Source organism: Stylophora pistillata, chromosome 5 (assembly GCF_964205215.1).
Source record: "Stylophora pistillata chromosome 5, jaStyPist1.2, whole genome shotgun sequence".
In the NCBI taxonomy this organism is placed as follows: Eukaryota; Metazoa; Cnidaria; class Anthozoa; order Scleractinia; family Pocilloporidae; genus Stylophora; species Stylophora pistillata.
In genome coordinates, this window is record NC_142523.1 from 36,888,632 (window position 1) to 36,903,885 (window position 15,254).

At 40.4% G+C, this 15,254-nt stretch overlaps 1 protein-coding gene across 1 annotated transcript; it reads left to right on the forward strand.

Annotated features, from left to right (window-relative positions):
- Positions 1–1,067: 1,067 nt before the first annotated feature.
- Positions 1,068–15,008, forward strand: LOC148731775 (uncharacterized). Its single transcript, XM_088761946.1, has 8 exons — positions 1,068–1,131; positions 4,210–4,371; positions 4,878–4,955; positions 5,134–5,475; positions 5,885–5,977; positions 8,370–8,476; positions 10,559–13,662; positions 14,321–15,008. The coding sequence occupies exons 1-7, from the start codon at positions 1,068–1,070 to the stop codon at positions 13,649–13,651; spliced, it is 3,939 nt and encodes a 1,312-aa protein (XP_088618072.1). The 3' UTR covers positions 13,652–13,662; positions 14,321–15,008.
- The last annotated feature ends 246 nt before the right edge of the window (positions 15,009–15,254 follow it).

The following is a 15,254-nucleotide window of genomic DNA, read 5'->3' on the forward strand; positions in this document are numbered from 1 at the left end:
CGCGCCTGTTTCAATTAACCGTTATTTTATATTCAGTTGACGAAGAGACCAATATGGCAGCCGATGGAAACCTGGCCGTTGCTGACGTCGACAGCGGTTTCTCAGGTGAGGAAAAAACTAGACTTTGTCAGATTTTGACCTTAATTAAAATGACACAACTCCAACCGTCATTTGTCAGCTATGATGAGCATAACGAATAGTCTCTGTATCGCGACCGTCGAATACACAAGTCGTCGATTGCGCGATCATTGGTTTGGTCCAAGAGTCGCGCCTGTGATCAAAAGAAAATTTATTGATCACGATAAAGAGAACCAGTTCAAGAGGGAATTACAGAACACACAATATGCCACAAAAAAAAAAAAGACAATCAGTGAAAGTCTTTTCTTTGTCATTTCTTTAACAGACAAAAGTAAGGCTACTTCCGGTGACAAAAACCTGGATTCAAGCAATACGTCTGTGGAAGGTAAATAAGTCAGAAAACTCGGTGAAATTATTAAAGTCTTAACTGAGAGAGGGTAAGCCTGGTATAGAAAAGAAATATCGGCCGAAATGTTGATTGGGACTTTGCAAGATCGATGTTTAACCGAGTTAAGTTAAACGATTGACTCTCGGAAACTGAATTACCTACTTAGGGCAGATTCTTCTCAACAGAAGGGTAAAAGGCAGGAGATAAAAGAGTAAGATACAAAGGACCGTTAAAAATCATAATTGTTTATGCTGTTATCATCACCCCTTTCATTTTAGTTCTCAAAGAGGCACAAGTTGACGCTGCTGAAGGAAACGAGGACTTTGCCGTCAACAATTCGTCAGGTGAGAAATTGATCGTGATCAACATTTAGCATGTGCCATTGATACAAACTCGATGAGGAAGAGTTTAACCTGTCCACAAACAGGGTCAGTTATATCGATTCAATCAAATTGATGCCTTGTTAGTCCAATCAGTGGGGTTAACAACGTGCATGGAAATCAAACTGTATATTCCATGAATTGCACATTCATTAAGGGTCCCTAAGTCGAAAATAAGTTGACTTGTATCACGCGCAAATCATATCTTATATATCGTTGCTATGATTTCAGAGAGCGACAATTCAGGTGATCAAGATGAGGATCCAGACGAAGACCCCTTAGTTGGTGAGTGAGACAACCAATGCGTTGAACTAAACGTTAAATCAGACATCCAATTAACAATTACAGTTAAACCGCTGCTTTAAAAGCGCTTTTCATTTAAGTGTTGTTAAACCAAAGCCAAAGCAATGTAAGCGCAAGCCAAGGCTAACAAAATATCACATAACGTTTTAACCGCTAGTTGCCGTTTTCGGATTTTGGCTACTATAGTCGCCCTTTAGGGATTTTGGCCATTATTGGCCTTTTGGCAATTTTTCCCCTTAGTGGCTGTTTAGTAATTTTGGCCACTAGAGGCTGTTTTGAAATTTTGGCCGCTAGTAACCATTTCGATATTTTAGCCACTAGTGATCGTTTCCGAAATTTGGCCACCAGGGGCCGGTTTGCCATTTTGGTCACTAGTGGCCGTTTTGGAATCTTGGTCATTATTGGCCGTTTTCCCATTTCGGGCACTAGTGGTCGTTGCGCCATCTTAGCCACTTCTTGCCGTTTTGGGATTTTGGCCACTAGTGGCCGTTTTCCGTTCTTGGCCTCTAATGGCTGTTTTGCAATTTTGGCCATTGGTGGCTGTTTTGCAATTTTGGTCACTAGTGGCCGTTTTGCAGCTTTAGTCACTAGTTACCGTCTTGCCATTTTCGCCACTAGTGGATGTTTTTAAGATTTTGTTCATCAGTGGCCGTTTTGAGATTTTAGCCACTAGTGCCGTTTTGGATGATTTTGGCCACTGGCGGCTGTTTTGCCATTTTGGCCAAAAGTGGCCGTTTACGAATCTTGCCGACAAGCGGCCGTTTTGCAATTTTGACCACAAGTGACTCTTTCGCCATTTTAGCCACAAGGTACCACTTTGTCCTTTTGGCCACTAGTAGCTGTTTTAACATTTTGCCCACTAGTGGCCATTTACGAGCGACTTTGTGAATTGACCCAGTGGAAATCGAAAAATGTGGCACATGGTCGAAAAATTGAAAACCCTAAAATTTTTCCCAGAGATACTTTGTAGTGAACATAGAAACGTGGTAAGGTTTTGTTTTCAGACTTGCATCTTTATCCTAGAAAATTCACGAAAACTGAAACGAGCGTCGGTAGCCGTAAAATGGCGGAAATCAGTGCCCCGAGTAGAGGCAAATGAGCTTTTTTTATGAAAAGTGCTAAAGAAAGCAGGCTCATATTAATTTTATAAATTTGTATAGTAAGGATACAGGCATGGTTTTAGTCAAAAACGGGACCATTTTATTTAATCTGGAGCTCACGGAACACTTCTGAAAATTACCAATATTTCAAAATCCAAATATCGCATTTCGTAGCAAATTTTCAATTATCATTTTCTACATGCAGTGTAACTCAGAATCGGTTCAGGTTAAGCTCATGATAAGGGAAAATAGTGTTGTTCTCGAGGATGTAAAAATTAGTCTAGGGCTTTCTATTTTCGCACGAAAAAACCAGGCTGAACTTTGTGAAAATCGCAACATCGGCAGTTACGTCACGACATAGGTTAATTAGGTACCCTGTGGTTAACGCAGAAATTCCAAGCACCCTTTTACAGTAAGTACCGTGTTTGATCAGGAAATCAGTACAATAAGCTACCCTTGCATAGCTAACGACGACAGACTGGTTTTTATCCCTGCTGTCGTTTCAAATTCTCATCCATTCCACATAGTGAAATTGTTTACAACACCACATTCCGTAAGCTAGCGGAGGCGTCTGTTTTTCTTGGCATTTTCGGACACATTTCAGTTTTGAGAAAGTTGTAGGGTAAAACTGAGCTTCACTGTGGACTTGAAAGAGGACAATTCAATCATTTATACCGGTAGATCAAACATTTTTGACGAAGACGTTGAAGACGGGAGGCAATCTGATACTAGTGTAGATGTTACATACTAAAGCGTCTATCATGCAAGGCTGAAATTATTTCAATCTTGTTACCACCTTGTTATTTTACGGCCACGAATTTCCGTAACTATGGTCTTTAACAAACTTGTCAATGTTATAATCTTTCTTATCAGTAAGTCATCGCTGTGAGAAAACGTGGGAACGTTGCAAAAAGTGGATTAAGAGTTCGAACTGATTTAGTACAAAATTTTCAATTTTGTCAAATAAAACGAAGTGAAATGTTAATATTTTTGGGAGGAACTCTTATTACTACCGTCGTAGGGAAAAAAAGGTGGTTTCTGTACCCTAAAGAAACAAATAGGTAACCTTTAAAAATTGTAAATTGAAAAAGTGAACCGTTCATCTTGAAAATTATTGAATGATTAACACCACAGCGTTTAATTTTGAGTAATGGATGCACGTGGGAGGTGTTTAGGTACCACAGAAGCGTAAGGGTCGCGCGGGGCGATAGCCGAGAGGGACTCTGGTTTCTTGAGTGCTTAGTAAACCTTCTCATGGCATACACAACTCATTAGCGTACGCTGTGGTGTTGAGCATTTGTTTTATAGCATGACAACGATACATTGTAGCAAAAAAGTTCCTATTTATGTAACAAATATTACGTGACCAGAAAAAACAAGCGTGCGGAAAACAGTCATTGCATTTCTTCATGTCAGCAACGAATATCCATGGGCAAATGGTAGACACGAAATTGGCCAATCAGAACGCGCGCTTTACTTTGGTTATGTTATAGTTCAAATTATGGAATGCTGTGAACGGCAACGTACATTAATGGAAAATATAATTCCAAAACCTCTCTTGTTTTGTTTGAGTTTATTTAACGATTGTTTTCAAAATGTCGTCACGGATTTGCCAATCAAATGTCAAATAAATCTAACCTATCGCGCCTTTGTTGTTTGTGTTTCCCCACTATTTAAATCAGTTATTTATTTTCTTGCCATAAGCTGTTGTTAAGTCTTTGGTTTTCTTGTTGAGGCTGTTTTATCGTTGTTGTCATTATGGATCACATTTTCTTGATCCACTTGCTCAAAATGTTCTCAAAATCGTAAAACCCATGTTTCATTTGGAAAAATGTGAGGAATGAGCACTCAGTAAATGGACTTGTATAGTTTTGGACATGAGCATTACTTTACTGGGTATCCTAGGTGTTGCAAGTTAGTGGTCATATCGAGTAACGTTTCCGTTTCCCTGCGTTTTTAGTGATAGGAAAGGACTGTCTTCAGCAAGGTAACAAAGAATACATGCAGGAAAATTATCATGGTGCAATACAACTCTACACCGAGGGACTTCAACTTAACTGCAAAGATAATCGGCTGACAGCCAAACTCTACAGTAACAGGGCAGCAGCACATTTCCATTTAGGTATGGAATTTGAATGTTAAAATATTTGTAGTTTACTTTAAAAGTTCATCTTCTAAAAGGGTTATGCGGTCCCATTTTAGGCTAATTTTTCTGAACGTTTATCAATGACTCCAAACAAGTTTAAGAATATCCAGTAATATAATGACTACTTAAGACAAAGAATCCGTATCTTGCAACTTTTGTTGGACTAAAAGCCCCGAAGAGAGCCTTATATCACTCACGACTCTTGTTCAACGTTTGGAGGTTAGGAAAGCTCAATTTGTAGGTCCTATTGTTAAAAATAAGGGGGTAAAAAATAAGCCAATCCCATTAACACCGTCAATTCCCGTGTGTATTCTCCTCTTCCTCCTCTCCAGTCTCCCTTCTTATCTCATTATCGTAGGTGAAATGATCGAGCAGCTTTTCTTATCACTCAGCCGCGAAAAAAACTCGAAATAGTAGTAAACAGGCCAGTTTAAAGGCGAATCGGATACTCTTTTTACTATCGTATGATATCCCTCTCTTAGGAAACTTTGAAAACAGCCTGGATGATGCCTCGGTTGCCGTTCAATTGGAGCCAACTTTCACCAAGGCCCTTAAGAAAGGTAAGTTTTGCTTTAGCCGCCATTCAGTAGAAAGGCTCTGGCTACGTTGACATAAAATGTCTCGGCTCATATCTACGTGGTCATACACTTGAAAACATCTTTTTTGTATTGAAAATGCCAACCTTTTTCTTCTCAATAAAGGCACTTAACTATTTCCCACCAAAAATTATTTTTATAGGAGCTGAGGCTTGTGTACAGCTTAAGTTGTATGATGAAGCAAAGATCTGGTGTCAGAAAGGACTAGCTATATCCTTTGAGAAATTCATTCGTATAAAAGATGTAAAAAGTGCTTCAAACAACAGTCAGACCTGTATTAAGCGATCACCCTGTATTAGTGTCACAGTTGTCAAAGTACTGAATTTGTTTCCCCTTGATTACTTTAATTTCACTTTTACTAAGCGGTCGTGGTCACCTTTGAATGAGTCCCAAGGGCCTTTTTTGCATTGTCCTCCACCTGTATTAAAAGGTCACTTGAAGCGAAACCACCTTTTCTATGTTATTCTATTTTCCTTCTTCACTCGTTAGGTCTCGGAAAGAGACGACGAGCATACTATCCATCATTTATGGTCAATACATCTGCCCTCGTTTTGAGGCTAAAACTATGGTGCTGAATAATTAACAAAATCAGTTAAAACTAAAATGTCTAAGTCCAGCTGTTTCAAAGGGTAATCGATATACAAACTCTATAAAAGTGCAATTTCAATTGAAGGAAAATTTTGGTACGCAGGGTCATGACTTGAACGCTTTGCTCGTTCTCTCTCGCTCTGGTGAATTAAGCACTTTTTTCCAATGTTGCCAATCTCGACTCTGCAGATGTTCTTTTTGTAACTCTGCACTTCGTTGTTGCTGTTCAACTTACTAATCTATTGAATTATGGTCTGTCTGTATTTCCTGGTCGCTTTCATCGTGGTCTTCGTCACCTCATTCAGATTCTGGCTTCTTTGTTGAAATCCTCCTGTCACAAGACAGCTTTACAGGGCTAGCACGTGAAGAGGCATGCGGTATCGACGTCTGTGTCAGAGGTTAGGTCTGGTTGCCATAAGTATGGCTGGGCTTAGCGTGCACTCATTTCTTTTGAGCACTGATATTGTTTACAAGCCTCACTTTTCATTGATTGAAGGCTAAAATTTCTCTTGCAATGGCAGATTCCCCGCTCGTTCAATTTTAGGGGACATATAGGGAGTAGCCGAACTCATGTCACACGGTAGTATTGTCGACACGTGGAAGACTTGGTGTTTAAAAGTTAAAGAGCCAATTTGAGCCAATTGCAATGACCTACTCATTTCGGTCCTACAAGAATCATGCCTTGAAGTGCATCGAACGTAACACCAACCTTTCGATTCTGACCGATAGTTTAGATTTGGGTCCAAAGACCTCTTTGACAGCTTTGCAATAAGGGATAAGCTCTTATGTTGTTAGCCCTGGTAGGAAACTACTTTAGATGTCAAAGGCCCAAACAACAGCCTCTTCTTCCATCCGGATATTCCACCGCTAAGACTCGCCTAGGCTTTGGCTCGTAAATCCACTTGCTCTCCTCGCTCTTACCCTTCCTTGCTCCAATAAAGCTCAGTGTCAATACCGATACCCCGACGGTTCTTTTATTAGCTTTCGTATGGTCATGGTCCTCTGCTATAAACATCCTCATGGCTTTCTGCATGTACGGTAGAACTACTGATAGTATCTCGACGATGTGTGGCGCTAATTTGAAGATTGCCTTTTCCTTCAGCAAAATATGTTAACTCTCTCAACCAGAAACACCACCTGTCGCTAAGCTCTGACTACGAGTTGGAGGTATTTATTGACTGTATATCTACTGCTATAATGCCTAAGAGACTAATCGCGATCTCCTCATCGCCAGGGCCTCAAGGATAACAGATTATCCAGCTAAAAGCAATACCCGAGCTTTATCTTGCGCCGTTTCACGTTTTTCCTCAGCTATCGACATCTTGCACACCCGCCTTGCACAGGAAAAACGATACATTATCCATTGTCCTGGCATAAACAATAGATACCAATTTGTCAACAATCTCAGAAACAGGCCCAAGTTTTTGAGGTTTTTTGCAGACATACAAAACAAAGCGCTCAAATGGCGAACAGGCCGCGAGGAGAGTATCGCGCCTTCCCTGGCCAAATATGTCTTAGTCACATGTAACCTCGTCACCCAGCACTGACAAGTGGTGGATCTTAATGTCTTACTCTTTCCACACTCGTGTAATGCACATTTCATTTTCCATCTAAATTAAAGGTTCTCTTTTGATTGCGAACACGCTTTGATGCTGGCCCCTGTGGAGGTTAAAACATTTTAATCTGCTTGCCATTCTCCCTGTAGTTCTTGTGTTTTCACAGCTTTTCTCCATCTCTAACTATGATTCAGGAATGTCAATTAAAATAAAAATCCTCCCAGCCGTTGTCCTTCCCCTCTGAAACTACCAGTTCTAATTCCATCTTAATCAGCACTCATTCGCTGTTTCTCTATTGCTGTCACAGTTCTATCTTTTCGCCATCTGTTAGTCTGTGTGACGATTAAAGCCCTAATCCACCCGTTGTCCCTCAGAGCTCGTTCCATAATTCTTAAAATGTATGCCATTTGCATCAAACTGGTGGCCCCTTACTTCCTTTTATAACAAACAAACTTTGAAACCTCTTGTAATTCTTAGATGCCCTTTTCTTTTATCCCGTCAAAACATCAAGAAATACTTATATATAGTTCTGCAGCCGTTTTGAGCGTATTAAAAACGTTCTTGTTGTGTCAATTTTCGCAAAGATGTAATTCTCCTTGCCTTGGCAAGTTATCATCTTAAGAGATCAATCATTCCATTTCTACTCAAGCATTTATACAATAATTCCTTGCCTCTCTACATGTCACAAACTGTCAATTTATCTTAAATCAGAACTTAGCGATCAGACTTTTCCAATGAGTGCGTTTGGGGCAAAACGATTCTCCTTTCTTGGTCAAAAGGGTACGATATCCGTACATTGTTTTATACTAAGTGATATTTGGAAAGCATTTGTTAGTAATCCCTGCTCCTTTGCGCAAATTTTTCTCGAAGTGACTCGACACAATTTATCCCTCGTTCAAATTAATGTTAATGAGTATAAAATGACATTTAAGAGGCAGAGAAAGTGGCAAAGCGAACAATAAGAAAAGCTGAAAAGTGGATCACTTAAACGAATTGCACAAGGAATAAATGACTATGTGAACTGCAAAGTAACTACAGTTATCATTGACAATTTTGTCTTAAAGGTCATTCAAATCTTTGTTGCGACGTGGTTTCAGCGAGTTTTCAACAGCCAAAAATGCACTTTGCAGTTACAACATAAAGACGTCTTGCAGTCTATAAATTGCATTCACCAAAACACTGAATTAAACAAACCTTGAGCCTTCCACCCTTCCTCTCAGCAGTTTCATTTGACTTAACGATACGAAGATAGGCGATAATAGCGAAAGATTGCGTCATCTATTAAACAAGTGTGTTGGGGAGACAATCGCATCCGGAGAGATAAAGCCACAGCAAGAAAAGGTAAACTTGAGAATTCCTTCATAATTGTTTCTTTAAATGAAATTATGTTAAGATGAGATAAACAATTTTTGATATAAGAGAAAAATCTAGTTTCCAGATGGGATTGGAACCCACGACTCTCCGTGATCTAGTCGGATGCTCTAACCACTGAGCTACAAGAGACTCTATGGTCAGCAAGGGTCAATTTGGGGGTATTGACTTCAATACCCACTAATTGGATATTTAAATCCCATCCCGTGGGTATTGGGTATTCAAATCCCGTGGGTTCAAATCCCACCTGGAAACTCGATTTTCCTCCTATATTAAAAATTGTTTATTTCATCTTTACATGCTCACTTTGAGGGCTGGTTGGCTGCATGTGATGCTTTAATGCATTTGATGCTTTAATGTGACAGCGTGATGCTGTTAGTGAGCTTCTATGCGCTAGCTGATGTTTGGCTGTGTAGCCACGTGATGCGGTTCTAGTCAATACCCATTAATAGACCCTTGCTCACCATTGAGTCTCTTGTAGCTCAGTGATTAGAGCATCCAAATAGATCACAGAGGGTCGTGGGTTCAAATCCCATCTGGAAACTCGATTTTTCTCTTGAAATTATGTTATGCGGCCAAAAAATTTAAAGAGGTTAAAAAAGAGCATCTTGAGTTCACATCTTTTAATCCAGATCTGCTAACGTAAACCAAAAATTACATCGCTGTGTCATTACGATCACACGGACATGTAGTAGCCAGTATTGGATGGCGATTGATCCCTCGTCTATTAGGTGCAAAATATTAGTGGTTAAGTATGCCCTAGGAACCTTGTATTATTTTTCTCTGCCAATTCAAGGTGTACCGAGGGCTTTGGACAAACCATTAAGAATAAAAATGAGCGATAATAATTTTGAATGACGTTTCGGTAACTCGTTCATCCTTTTTTAGTTCTAAATGTCACATTCCTATAAATTCAATTACTGTGACAGAAGGAAGCTGGCAACCGAGTCTGCTCACCTTAGGTGAGCCTCGGACGAGCGCACATTACTGTTAATAATTAATATGTTTTATAAACAAGGTTCAACTAACTATTTGATGATGATTACGATAACTCTCGGATTGTCTTCGCAAAGTCACAAAGCTTTCAGGTCGTAGGGGAGATTTGAGTCACACCTAGAGCAAGATAGATTCGATCTCGTCGGTTCTGTTTTTGCCGGCAAAAGTTGTCACCATTTTGAAAACAAAAATCAAGTTTTAAAAACTTTTTGGTCCTTTTTGTCGATCTGAAAAACTTTTTAGGCACCTTTTACTACTCAATATGAGATTATGATGGTTTAAATAACTGCAACAGTTATTTTTAGTCAGAAATTATTTCATACGTCAACTATTTCTATCGATTTAAATCGTCAGTGTGTATTTTTCACGTGACTTAAAAACTTCTAGTATTTGGAATGAGAGGCGAACCACGCACTTAAGAACCAGTTTTCAGTCGTATTATAATTCTATTATAAGCTAAGATTGTTTGCCGCCTTAGTGGAAGAGTATTGGTGCACATAGTGGAAAATGAGGGGACAGAGAGGAACAATTCAGAAGCTGTCTAGCACCTAACACTTGTCGATCTTTCCGAAGTCACATTCAATTTCAGTGATAAATAATTTCTCTGTTTCGTCAGACATCCACACTGAAATAATTTCCGTTTTTCTTACTCGCCTCTATAGACAAAACTCATCTTCAAGCTGTTCAAGATGACATTACTCCCACCCAGAACATCAAAAAGTGATTAGCCTTTAGGCCGAAGTCTTGTAGAAAATACTTACGTTCTAATGATTATCAATTGGCATATTTCAATGGCTTGGACATAAGCCTGCCCCTCCATCACCTCATTTTTTAGCGCTTAGTGACTTTCACAAAGACGAAATGTCATTCGAAAATCAACATCGAACGAGGAATTCATAAAACCTTTGTACTAGTGTATCTCATAGACCAATCACAAAGGTCTAGCAAGAAAACTAGTTGTCTCTGGCCTTTAATGCAAGACCTTCATTCGGATCTAAAACTAAGTGTTCGAATAATAGTATAATAAACGTTTGCGACACATTTCTAAACCCTTAGGAAGACTTAAACAAGGCAGTAGAACGTATGGCCAGACAAGTGAAAGACAATGCCAGGGAAGGAAGAAGTTATGGATATCTTGGCAATGCTTATCATGGTCTAGGACAGTTCAAAACAGCCGTGGAGTACCATAAACGTCACCTAGAGATTGCCAAAGAAGTGGGAGACAAGGCTGGAGAAGGAAGGAGTTATGCAAATCTTGGCATTGTTTATCATGGTCTAGGACAGTTCAAAACAGCCATCGAGTACCATAAACGTGACCTACAAATTGCCAAAGAAGTGGGAGACAAGGCTGGAGAAGGAGGGAGTTATGCAAATCTTGGCAATGCTTATCATGGTCTAGGACAGCTCAAAACAGCCATCGAGTACCATAAAGGTCACCTAGAAATTGCCAAAGAAGTGGGAGACAAGGCTGGAGAAGGAGGGAGTTATGCAAATCTTGGCAATGCTTATCATGGTCTAGGACAGTTCAAAACAGCCATCGAGTACCATAAACGTCACTTACAAATTGCCAAAGAAGTGGGAGACAAGGCTGGAGAAGCAGGGAGTTATGCAAATCTTGGCAATGCTTATTGTGGTCTAGGACAGTTCAAAACAGCCATCGAGTACCATAAACGTCACCTAGAAATTGCCAAAGAAGTGGGAGACAAGGCTGGAGAAGGAAGGAGTTATGCAAATCTTGGCATTGCTTATCATGGTCTAGGACAGTTCAAAACAGCCATCGAGTACCATAAACGTGACCTAGAAATTGCCAAAGAAGTGGGAGACAAGGCTGGAGAAGGAGGGAGTTATGCAAATCTTGGCATTGCTTATCATGGTCTAGGACAGTTCAAAACAGCCATCCAGTACCATAAACGTCACCTACAAATTGCCAAGGAAGTGGAAGACAAGGCTGGAGAAGGAAAGAGTTATGCAAATCTTGGCATTGCTTATCGTGGTCTAGGACTGTTCAAAACAGCCATCGAGTACCATAAACGTAACCTAGAAATTGCCAAAGAAGTGGGAGACAAGGCTGGAGAAGGAATGAGTTATGGAAATCTTGGCAATGCTTATCATGGTCTAGGACAGTTCAAAACAGCCATCGAGTACCATAAACGTGACCTAGAAATTGCCAGAGAAGTGGGAAACAAGGCTGGAGAAGGAAAGAGTTATGGAAGTCTTGGCATTGCTTATGATGGTCTAGGACAGTTCAAAACAGCCATCGAGTACCATAAACGTCACCTAGAAATTGCCAAAGAAGTGGGAGACAAGGCTGGAGAAGGAAGGAGTTATGGAAATCTTGGCAGTGCTTATGATGGTCTAGGACAGTTCAAAACAGCCATCGAGTACCATAAACGTGACCTAGAAATTGCCAAAGAAGTGGGAGACAAGGCTGGAGAAGGAAAGAGTTATGCAAATCTTGGCATTGCTTATTTTGGTCTAGGACAGTTCAAAACAGCCATCGAGTACCATAAACGTCACCTAGAAATTGCCAAAGAAGTGGGAGACAAGGCTGGAGAAGGAAAGAGTTATGGAAATCTTGGCAATGCTTATCATGGTCTAGGACAGTTCAAAACAGCCATCGAGTACCATAAACGCGCTCTAGAAATTGCAAAAGAAGAAGGGCAAATGCTTGTGATGGCCGTGAATCAATGTAATCTTGCTCTCACTTATGAAAGGCAGGGATGTCTCCAGTTAGCCCAGAACTATTTTGTTTCCAGTGGGGAAGTTTTTAATGAGCTTCGGGCTAGTCTTCTAAGTCACGATGCATGGAAGATTTCGTTCCGAAATGTTCACCAAACGGCATACAAAGGTATTTGGCGCGTTCGTTTAAAACAGGGTGAGGATGTCAAAGCTCTTCTTGCTGCCGAGGAGGGACGTGCACAAGCTCTAGGAGATATGGTGGATGTAAAGTATAGCTTTGTACAAGCCTACGCTCAGTTGAGCTCTGGAAAACGCTCTGACTGCCTTTCACTAAAAAACATTTTATCAGATGCAGTTTTTCTAGCAATAACCGGACCTTACACTGTTTCGTGGGTAATTCGGAATGGGAAAGTCGTCGGATCGAGAGTGAAGCATGTGAACAACTTTGTTTACCAGGATGAATTGGAATTCTATATCACCTCTCTGAATAAGGCTACTCGCTCACAAGACAATGCAAGGGTTGCTGTTCAATGGGAAATAAGTTTACCTGAAGTGGGCCGAGATGGAGAAGGAACGAACCATGACTCCTTGCGAAACTCGATGACAAATGCCTTGAGGAAGCTCCATGATATCATAGTTACTCCTATCGCTGATTTGGTTGAAGGGGATGAAATTGTATTTGTTCCGGAAGGTCCACTCTGCTTGGTGCCTTACGCAGCATTGGTGGATTCGAATTCAAGGTATCTGTGCGAATCTTTCAGGATTCGAGTGCTCCCATCCTTATCCTTTTTAAAATCAATCACTGACTGCCCGAAAGAATTTCATGTTAAAACCGGTGCGCTGCTCGTGGGGGATCCGTGTTACAAACAAGTTATTCATCAGAAGAAATTGCTAAGTCAACTTCCGGGTGCAAGGAAAGAGGTGAAGATGATTGGAGAAATCATCGGCATTGCTCCTCTTATTGGAGAGGAGGCGACAAAGTACGAGGTACTAAGGCGAATGTCCTCAGTTGCCCTAATCCACATTGCAGCACATGGTAAAAAAGAAACAGGAGAAATTCTCTTGGCACCAAACATCAAGAGGACAACTTGTCAAGCTCAAGAGGAAGACTATTTACTGAGAATAGAAGACGTCTTACAAGCTGGGCTGCGAGCGAGGCTGGTTGTGTTGAGCTGTTGTCATAGCGCTTGCGGAGAGGTCGTGGCCGAAGGTGTGGTTGGCATTGCACGAGCGTTCTTGGGTGCCGGTGCTCGATCCGTTCTGGTATCCCTGTGGGACATTGCCGACAATGGTACTCTGATGTTCATGAAATATTTTTACGGAGCCCTGGCTGAAGGGAGGAGTGCCAGTGAAGCTGTCAATCAAGCCACGAAGTGCATGAGAGAAACTGCAATGTTTAGAAAAGCGTATTACTGGGCGCCTTTTGTCCTCATTGGAGATGACGTGAAACTGGAATTCACCGAGATGTAGATGTTCTCAACGTGAGTGCACTTTTAACTTTGTTGAATCAAGGAAAAGTGAGATGTTAATCATTACTTTATCCTTACATTGACAACTCCTGAATTAGGACTTGTACATCTTTTCAGTTACTCTGAGGTCAAATTCAGTTTTATCTTTATAAACTCCACTTTGATCCAACAGCCGAGATAGAGGGTGCATAATGCAAAGAGAGCAAAAAAACCAAGGACATCTGTTTTGAGTTGAGTCACTGCGTTCAATAAAGTACACGACTTAGGTTCATTCTGTTGGGGCCTGTTTACATGGAGGTTAGGGACCCCAGGAAAGTGGTACCCACCCGTCCAATTAATCTTTTATTTTATGGTAATCACATTTACATGATGGGGGGGGGGGGCTGGTAACCTGTCCGACAATTTGCCATATAAACGTCTCAAGGTGGGATGATCCGCCCGGGGTTGCGTTCATGTTACATGAGCAAGCACGCCAACAATTTCTCATCCCGGGATTCCGGAGTTGTAAGATTGTATGTAGAGGAGGACTATTTTTCGAACAGGGCTAGGCGGGTTACTTCATTCATCTAGGGTCCCCATCCCCATGTTGAGAGTCCCTTACAGAAACTCAAGAAATACCTCAAATTTGAATATGCCTCTATATCTCGTAGCTCTTTCATTTTTCTTTTAGGTCATTACAGAATGAATTTGTGTGCAAACAGGACATGACTAGATCCTTGGCGTGTGGTATCGACCGATGGCACATTGAACTGACAGAGGGAAATCACAAATTAAACGTTAAGCAGCGGCTGGAAGTATTAAACAACCTGCTGCGATGCAATGATTAAATAAGCGACTTTAATTGCAACCAAAGCGATCAATTGTATGTACAATTCAAAACTCTTTTTGGATTTTTATTATATTCAGTTTTGGAAATTTATACTGATGAAAATCAGATGACAGATTGTCTGTGGATTTTGAGTAGCTAATGTTACGGCCATACGGAACACGTATTATGTAGGCAAAACATTTGAACTAATTTTACATGGTCTCCGTTGGGATTATTCAGCAAGTTTTTCTAAAAAAAATCAATGTGCAACTTCATGTGGTTTATTATCAAGTCATTCTGACAGACACGAACAACAATTTTATGATTTTTGGAACAGCTTTAAGCATAAGCTAATTACCAGGTTTCAATTTTGGCGTTACAGATAATCTAAAGATATTTTACCTTTGAAGTTTTTGGCCTGCTACAAGTTGTACATACCCCTTTTTTAAATGCATTTTAAATCGTTATACCACTTTCCACTTTAGAAGTAATGTACTATTGGAAAAACCTAGAGCAGACATTGTATTAAATTATGAAATGCGGTAACAAAGGAGTTCCTTTGTATTTACTTCGTACGTAATCTAGTTGTAGTCCATTTCATCAACACTTTCACTCCCAAGATCCTGATATCGATTCTCCTTACTTCTTTCTATATATTTACTGCAGTTTACTTTGTACACCCGGAAAGTTTTAGAGAAAAGGCAGCCATTGTCCCTCGAGTATCACCCTTCTGGTTAGCATTGAAATATTATTGTAAAAAGGGTTTCGGAAAGAACAAAACTACCATCAAGAGAGG